The sequence below is a fragment of the Mesocricetus auratus genome, unplaced genomic scaffold (assembly GCF_017639785.1).
Source record: "Mesocricetus auratus isolate SY011 unplaced genomic scaffold, BCM_Maur_2.0 Super-Scaffold_100062, whole genome shotgun sequence".
Taxonomy (NCBI): domain Eukaryota; kingdom Metazoa; phylum Chordata; class Mammalia; order Rodentia; family Cricetidae; genus Mesocricetus; species Mesocricetus auratus.
The window spans coordinates 2,461,847-2,470,803 of record NW_024429234.1 but is presented as its reverse complement, the minus strand read 5'-3'; the positions used below and the strand labels follow the sequence as shown (position 1 = coordinate 2,470,803).

At 45.3% G+C, this 8,957-nt stretch overlaps 1 protein-coding gene across 2 annotated transcripts; it reads left to right on the top strand.

Moving 5' to 3' along the window:
* The first annotated feature begins 399 nt into the window (after nt 1–399).
* On the top strand, nt 400–8,721 carry LOC101836296 (pyrethroid hydrolase Ces2e-like). Of its 2 annotated transcripts, XM_040736568.1 has the most exons (12): nt 400–552; nt 1,167–1,371; nt 3,201–3,342; nt 3,984–4,117; nt 4,207–4,465; nt 5,207–5,305; nt 5,604–5,744; nt 5,863–5,943; nt 6,177–6,321; nt 7,288–7,425; nt 7,780–7,852; nt 8,333–8,721. In XM_040736568.1, the coding sequence occupies exons 1-12, from the start codon at nt 477–479 to the stop codon at nt 8,517–8,519; spliced, it is 1,680 nt and encodes a 559-aa protein (XP_040592502.1). In that variant the 5' UTR covers nt 400–476; the 3' UTR covers nt 8,520–8,721. The 2 variants fall into 2 exon arrangements, with proteins under 2 accessions (XP_040592502.1, XP_040592503.1); XM_040736569.1 differs by lacking the exon at nt 1,167–1,371 and having other exon boundaries at nt 418–552.
* Nucleotides 8,722–8,957: the final 236 nt, after the last annotated feature.

Below are 8,957 nucleotides of genomic sequence, written 5' to 3'. Positions count from 1 at the left end.
TACCTATGCAGAGGGGTCCATATAGATCCTAAGATCTCTGGAATGGCCACATTCTGACCACTCCCCATCTGGGGCATCTTCGGTATTTACCTACTCAGAGAAGCACTGCTGGCTTCTCCTATTATATCTTTCTGTTCCCTGACCACCACGACAACACTGACATCTGACCAGTGAGAACAAGGCAGAAATCATGGTTTGACTTGATTTAAGTTTGCATACAGGACTCCTGGTGTCACAGAGGGACATCAGATACCATGGTATCCCTTTCCAGGAGGCCAAAGAGCAGAAACAATGATTGCTTTGCCTGCTGGCTGGCCTGCACCTCTTTGACAATGAGAACGTTGCCCCACCCTGCTGACTTACTACCTACTTTATTTTAGGTCCAAATTCCTGCTTACAAAATTCCACATAATTTATTTGCTGTGCATGACACACAGCTATCCTGTAGCAACACAGACTTGGACTAGGAGCCGACCATGACACTGGAAAGCTTTCCCTGCTGGCTGAATGCTGTAACCTGTGGGCTCCTGCTTCTCTTTCTTCATGTGAAAGGTGAGAACCCCTAAGTGAACATGAAGACCAGGGCCCTAGCTGCCCAGTTCTAGAGACTCAGCAGTTGATCTTGCCAAAGGGAAGGAACCATTAAGGGAGGAGCTGGTAAAGGTGGCAGATAAAAGGCTGGGAATTGTGGACCATCCAAGCCCCATACCAATGCGCAAAGGGTGAGCCCTGCTGCACAAAGAGGGTGAAAGACACCTAGGGACACCCATACCCAAAATGTCACCCCAGTGTAAAGAAGTCTGGACACCACTGCCCCTGCAGATTAGGGCAAAGGGAACAAAGGGTCATTTCCTTCCTCTGTGTGTGAGTGTAGCTGCTATAGAACTCTGGATAATAATGAAAATAAGGCATTCATGCTGCAAAGTGGCTCTGAGGATGTCTGCTTGTTGGCCAGAAATGTGCATTGGCACCAGGAAAAAACAGCATGAACAATGTTCCTGCACATTGAGGTAGATAAAGAAACTCTTTCTGTCACATCCCAGAGCTGAATTCAGATACCCCAAAATCCCTTAACCATGTACCCTAGTGACAAAGAGGTGGGAAACAACAGTGTGGTGGCAGCTCCCTGAACCAAGCTAATCCTGATGGCATCTCTCAATACACAGGCCAGGACTCAACCAGTCCCATCAGGAACACACACACAGGCCAGGTTAGAGGAAGACTTGTCCATGTGAAAGACACTGAAGTTGATGTCCACACATTCCTGGGAATTCCCTTTGCCAAGCCACCTGTAGGACCACTGCGCTTTGCACCCCCTGAGCCCCCTGAGCCATGGAGTGGTGTGAGAGATGGGAGCTCCTATCCAGCCATGTAAGTTCTGGGACAAGAGTTGGAGATATGCTCTGAGCACTGGGCCAGAATGAGGGTCATCCTTCATCGCAACTCCATGGAAGATTATTTCTGGTACATGGCTAAGTGTAGTGATATATTATTTATGATTTGTTAAAGCATCCCGGAGGATTTAGAAAAGAAAAGTCACTCTCAAGCTATAGAGATCAGGCAGTGGTGACACACACCATTAATCCCTGCAGCTGGAAGCAGGTGGTCGTACAGACCTTTAATCCTAGTACTCAGGATTAAGAATGTAGACTTATATCTGTCAGTTCAAGACCACCGAGGGATAAGCAAGATTGGATCAATTTAAAGGAGGAAGAGAATACATGTCTTTTATCCCAGCACTAGAGAGTGAAAAGATAAAAAAGTGGTCTTCAGGATTCTGTAGGAGACATTCAGTCTCCACTCATGCATGCTGAATAGAGTTTACAGTGTGAGGCTTGGTGAGAACTCATGGAGACAGGATCAGTCCATTCATCCTGAAGTAGAGGTAAGAAACTAGTGGCCAGCTGCTTTGCTTTTCTGCTATTCAGCTTGAAGTTTGAACCCCAATATCAGTTTCAGGATCCCTTTATTAATTCATGATACAGCTAAGACTTCTAACACAACAACTTTTCCTGTCTCCTGGGTCAGAAATTAGTTCCTACAAGGAGTTGACTCTCAGTTTTGCAGGGAGAAACAGATAAAAGTGGTTCCCAGATTCAGATTGTGCCAAGTGATCTCTGCCTCCATGGAAGAGGTCTAAGACAAAGGTCAATATAAGCACATTAATCAGCAGCAGCCCAGAGTCTAGGGTCATCTGATGTAAGTCTCTGAGGAGGGCATCAGTGATGTGTCCTTGGCAACTCCAGCCTCTAAATTCATTGAGAAAATCCATAGAGACTAGTACCATTGTTCAAAGAAATAGATAAAAATTTCTCCTGATATTACATGAAAAGTCAAGCTACCCTAAGTTTCTGGACATAGAGAGAAATACATCCCACTAGATTTGGGTCATTCTTGTCCTCTGACATCCGTAGTTCCTGGGTAGGCATAGTACCACATTAACCAGGTATCTTCATTTCCTTTTTGTTGTTTTTTTTGTTATTTATTGTTTTTGGGCTTTTGCTGGAGTAAAATACCTGGTAAAATCAATTTATCGCAGAAACAGTTTATTATAGGTCACAGTTCCATATTACCATTCATTACAAGAGGAAACCTTAAGGGATAGGATCACATCACATCTTTAACTTGGATCAGATATCAAAGAATGCATACATATCTGCTAATGGTAGGTTGTCCATCTTAATTTATACAGATAAGAAGCCCCTTCCTAGGGAATGGTGCCACTCATGGTGGGAAATATTCCCACCTCTTTCAACAAAATCAAGAAAACCCCATAGGCATTGCTGATGCAGACAATCCCCGGTAAAGACTATATCCCCCCAAGAGATTCTATGTTGTTTCCAGTTGGAAATCAAAGCTAACCATCTCAACAGGAATTAAAGTGTATAAAGAAGAGTGACTGTCACTGTGTGAAGGAAGTTATTCTCATTAGGTCCCCTTTGAATTTCTAGATTCCTGGCTCAGAAATAATAAAATATATGCCCTTATCCAATTACAAACCTTTCTGGAAACCTGGCTCCATCCAAAATTTCAAAGAGCCTATAGTCTTTACCTTGATACGAAAGGTTTTCCAGAGGAATCATGCTTTAGCAGGATATCTTGGAGGAAAGCGGCCAGAAATGGCTGAGAGAAAATCCATACGAAAACCTAGTTTTGAATATCAAGCATCTCTTGTAATAACTGTCTGCCATTGTAACCAGGTGTCTACAAAATGATGATATGATGAATTCTGAGGCTACGAAGACGATGAAACTCATCATGCCTCCCATTTCTATGTCTGAGGACTGCCTGTATCTCAACATCTACACACCAACTCATGCCCATGAGGGCTCTAACCTGCCGGTGAGAGTTGGGCCATGTTCAAGTGGGTGGATGGGGAGATGTCTGGCTCAGGTTGATTATAAACTAAAAAATCAACAGAGTTCCATTGCAGTGTAGACCCTGATGAGAAGCCTTTCCTACTATGTCCAAAATGCCTTCTCAGTCATGGTGGGCAGTTAAAATTGGATATGGGACACTGAACACTGGAGTTCTATATGGTTAGTGCTGTGGTTGATGGACAAACTCAGGATTTTATCAACATTTTCCCAAGAGGCCCAGGCAAGTATCTGAGGAATGAATATTAAAGAAAGCCAAATTTCCAGCTTTGGGATACATAGGATGTGTCAGTGAGGTTCGGTTATGCTTTTGGTTCATAATCAGGAAAAATTCTTATGGAGAAATCCCTTTCCAAACTATTGTGAGTTCTGAAAGGGTTAGTGACATTACTCTGGACTTAAATTCATGAATCAAAGCTAAGATTACTGGTGCCAGAGTGGGGCTTGGAAACATGCTGGTGAGGCTGGGTTCCTCATGTGTGGCTTGGTTCTAAGATAATGAGGAGTCCTGGGTATGTTTAGCTACACAGATAGGAAGCAGTCAATCATCTAGGAGGCAGTCCCACCTGAGCTTGTGCCAAGTGGCATCTCTCTTGACTTATCCAGGTGATGGTGTGGATCCATGGTGGTGCTCTGGTTATAGGCCTGGCCTCCATATATGATGGATCCATGCTGGCAGCCATTGAGGATGTGGTGGTTGTCACTATCCAGTACCGTCTGGGTGTCCTAGGCTTTTTCAGGTGAGACCAGGACTGGACATGGCAGTGTCAACTGAGAAGAACTTAGGCAGCCCTTTGATGCATTGATGCATGTCCCTTCCACTTCTCAGCACAGGAGACCAACATGCCAGAGGCAACTGGGGCTACCTGGACCAAGTGGCTGCCCTACGCTGGGTCCAGCAGAATATCGCCCACTTTGGAGGCAACCCCGGCCAGGTCACTATTTTTGGAGAGTCAGCGGGTGGCACAAGTGTGTCTTCACATGTTGTGTCCCCCATGTCCAAAGGACTCTTCCATGGTGCCATCATGGAGAGTGGAGTAGCCGTGCTGCCTGGTCTCATCTCCAGCTCCTCTGAGATGGTTTACACAGTGAGTGCACTTTAACCCTTCAACCCTGACCTACCGTCTTAGCACTCACTCTCTAGACTCTGCTACCACGTTCAGTAGAAAGAAATGAGGACCATGGGAAGTAACTTCTCTTCAGCAATTTCTTAAAGACTCAAGGTCTAGAAGCTTCACCTCCCATCCCACCCCACAGTGTTTTATACAAAGTGTGTATGTTATATGTTCCGCAAAGCTGTACCTAGCAGCTTCCATCATTGGCAAAAACAAGTATGTATGCATTTGTGAGATGGTACAAGAGGCAAGAACTTTCTGTGCCAGCGTGAGGATCTGAGTCAGTTCCCCCAGAACATACAAATGTGTGGGTGTGGTGTTTCTTGTCTTATTCCAGGTGTTCCTATGGTGAGATGGGAGGCAGGGACAGGGAACTCCCTGGAATGTTAGAGACCAGCTAGACTACTGTAGGCTGCAGCAGAACAAAACAGTATTTATCAAGCTTGGTGCATGGTGAGAGGGGGTGGGAGGGAAGGAAGGAGAAGAGAGGGGAGAAGGAAGGAGGGGAAAAGGGAGGGAAGCATGGAGGAAAGGAGAGCTGACACTGCTGAGCAACATGAAACTGGCAACAATTTTGTTCTTATACCCATCCACATGTATTATACAGCATAGTATAATATTTAGAGCCAATAACAACCTCTTGGGACTCAGAAAACAACTTCTCTGCCTGGAAGAGAAAGCATCCAGTCAGCCTCCATTCTCTTCCCCTTACAGATAGTGGCCAATCTATCTGATTGTGCAGCTGTGAACACAGAGACTCTGGTGAGCTGCCTACGAGGCAAGAGTGAAGCAGAGATTCTGGCTATTAACAAGGTTTGCAAAACTGTGTGGCTGGGAGGATGACAGATTGCAAGATGTGTTACAGGTAGTCCCCATTAGTAGGAAAAAATTACCTAATATCATTGGCTTAGATTCCTTTTAGTCCTGAATGCAAAATCAATACCAACATGGGTTATTCTAAGTGTAAGCTCCCTTCAGGGGTGAGATGGGAGAGGTGTGGAGAGTAATCATCCTGAGACAAATTAGGAAATGGAGAAGGGGTGGAAGTAACTCAATGCACATCAGCATATGTACTTTGTGACCTTCAGCACTGACTTTTAATGTCCCTCAGGTCTTCAAGATGATCCCTGCTGTTGTGGATGGGGCGTTTCTACCGAAACATCCTCAGGAGCTGTTGGCCTCTGCTGATTTTGACCCTGTTCCCAGCATCATTGGTGTCAACAATGATGAGTATGGATGGCTTGTGCCTATGGTGAGGCATAGTTCTAATCTTCAGCGATCCTGGAGGACTCACAGTGGGCAAAAGTAACTCAGATTCATTGATCCATATCCATGGCATGGCATACTTACAACCATTCTCCATACCACAGATCTTTGGCTCTGCTCAGAAAATAAAAGAAATAACCAGAGAGACCCTGCCTGCTGTTCTGAAGAGAACAGCAGAACAGATGGTGAGAATCTCCAGACACTGGCACAAGTTCAAAGACACCTGACTAATTTTCGCAAGGAACATCACAGAAATGTGTGTGTGTGTATGTGTGTGTGTGTGTGTGTGTGTATGTGTGTGCCTTTGACCCAAGTTTTCCCCCATATCATACTTCTTTTGCATTTCCTCACCTTGAGGCTATTGCCTCCAGATTCTAATGCCTATGTGACCTAATTCTTCTTGATTCCCTTGGTGTAGATGCTGCCTCCTGAGTGTAGTGACCTGCTAATGGAAGAGTACATGGGGCACACTGAGGACCCCCAGAGCCTCCAAGCACAGTTCAGAGAGATGATGGGGGACTTCATGTTTGTGATCCCTGCACTCCAAGTAGCGCATTTTCAGCGTGAGTATGCCGGTAATGGGATCAAGATGAGAAGCTCAAAGCTGTGGGTCCAAGATGAGCTCTGCAGTGTCCAGGCCTGATCAGATCTCTGGTTCCAGAAACCTAGGAGTCTTTTTATTAATTTATTCTCTCACATATTACCTCCCAACAACATTTTCCCCCTCCCTCCTCTCCTCCAAGTCCCTCCATCACCCCCCGCCACTCCTTCTGTTTCCCTTCAGAAAAGGGTAAACTCCCAGAAATATTTCTTTTTTTTCAAGTTTAAATTTAGATAAGAAACAAGGTTGCTTCACAAGTCAGTTCCAGGTCCCTCTCCCTTTCCCTCCCCTCCTCCCGTGCCCTCCCCCCAAACCCCCCCCATTATCCCCTCATTCCCCCAGGGAGGGTGAGGCCCTCCATGGGAGTGTCCATAGTCTGTCATTTCATATAGGGCAGGGCCTATACTTTCAGGGATCATTTCTATAGTTCGTTACCAGAAATATTTCTTAAATACAGCTTATCAAGTTGCAATAAGACTAGCCATGTCCCTCATATTAAGGCTGGATAAGGCAACCAGTAGGAGGCAACAGAGTCAGAGACAGTCCCTGCTCCTTAAGTTGGGAGTTCCACAACACCAAGCTACACAACTATGACATAAATGCAAAGGGCTTAGGTTAGACCCATGCAGGCTCCATGATTGTTGGTTCACCACTGAGAATGTTGATCTAGTAAGTCCTTATGTTGAGTGGGAAAGAGTGACATATTATCCATATACAGATGAGGAAATAGCCAAGTGATGTCTGGGACTTTACCAAACTACTCACTGTGGAGGCCAGAGTCATTATTTAACAGGGGGCTCCATGTTGGAGCTCTACACTCAACTGTTGTCATACCAGATAACTTGAGAGCAAGTTATGTTGTCACCAAACATGTGTCAGGGCATTTCTAGACAAAGTGCTGCCATATCAACACATGTCCTACCCTCAGGTGTCCATGCTCCTGTCTACTTCTATGAGTTCCAACATCGGCCCAGCTACTTTAAAGATACCAAACCACCACATGTGAAGGCTGACCATGGTGATGAATTTTTCCTCGTCTTTGGCAACCTATTATGTGGCATAAAATGTGAGTCTTCCTGGCTTTCCTTGAGTTGGATGGGGTCCACTATGAAAACCTGCATGATACCTGAGCTCTTAATCCAGAAGAGGGACCCTAACCCTTAGAGAAAGACAGAATCTTGTGGGCACCATCTCACAATCAAAACCTACATTACAATCTACTTTCTATTACTGGGAATAAGAAAACAATGGAGCAGGAATGAACATGGCTGAATTCACTTAGAGACTTCAGTCACGGATTAGGGGAGGGAGGGAATCAGTCCAGTGGTTCAAAATCAAATCATAACTGGGGTGGTATGAAGCATGAATGAGCTGGTGGATGCAGTGGCTGGGAGCTAAGCACCTGTCCTTCTCTCTTCAGTTGCTTCCACTGAGGAAGAGGAACTCCTGAGCAGAAAGATGATGAAGTACTGGGCCAACTTTGCACGGCATGGGTGAGGGAATTAGCTTACACCAAATTCTGCAAGGGTGGGACACTGTCCAGGACTCTGTGTGTATATTGAGGCCTCTCTAGTATGTATGGTCTTTTATTACATGATACACTTTTCCCTACCCCAGAGCAAACTTTGGCCAGCAGATTACTTTGTAGCCAGCAGCCCCCTCCACACCCCAACAAGGCACACTTAGATACTATATATGTGTTTGATACTGATCCATTGTGCATTGACTAGGCAGGAAAACACTACTTTGGTAATGTTCTTGGGATCTTGCCTTTGAGAAGAAGGCAGAAAACAGGCCATGTGAAACAGTAATCTTGTCCCACATGGAGAAGAAACTTGTAGGTCACACTCATATGCCTATATCAGGACATATGGCCCATCAGTTCCCTCAATACTCTGACTTTTGTTCACTGTCCTGAAACCAATTTGGGATCAACTGACCTTCACTCTTCCCTGTCGGTGGCATATCCCCAGGAACCCCAACAGCGAGAATCTACCCTACTGGCCCATGTTGGACCACGATGAACAATACCTGCAGCTGGACATCAAACCTGCTGTGGGACGAGCCCTAAAGGCCAGAAGGCTGCAGTTCTGGACCAAAATTCTGCCCCAGAAGATCCAGGAGATAAAGGGCACTCAAGAGAGGCACAAAGAGTTGTAGTACCCTGTTTGAAGAAAGGCATGTGGCCTTCATGAAGGGTGGGTTCTGTCTGAGGTTTGGAAGACTTTTGATCCTAACATGTATATAACCATTCCTAAAGGATATGGCCGTGCATTTTTAACATTTTGTATGACAAAGCCTCTTCACAAACGCTGCCAGTCTGCTGTTAGAGCCTCTCAATAAAAGCTCTTGTAACAATGTGGAATGTGGATTGTGAGCTCCAAAGTCCCACAGTCTTCACAAGTTCAGGCTGCTGTTCCAAATAGATCACGGACTGCCAGCAAGTCTTGGGATACATAGCTGTGGAGCCAGCTACTCAGAAACTGAGATGGAAATGGTGCATGAGTCTAGGAGTTCCACACCAGCTTGCACAACACAGAAAAACCCATAGCTCCAAGGAAGAAACAATCATCAACTGAGTAATTGGTAAACAGAAAA

Excerpts from the sequence above, each read along its gene's own strand:
- LOC101836296 (XM_040736568.1), top strand. The coding sequence starts at position 477 with ATGACACTGGAAAGCTTTCCCTGCTGGCTGAATGCTGTAACCTGTGGG. Across the intron at positions 5,306-5,603 it reads AGATTCTGGCTATTAACAAG|GTCTTCAAGATGATCCCTGC; the intron begins GTTTGCAAAACT and ends AATGTCCCTCAG. Across the intron at positions 7,853-8,332 it reads GCCAACTTTGCACGGCATGG|GAACCCCAACAGCGAGAATC; the intron begins GTGAGGGAATTA and ends GCATATCCCCAG.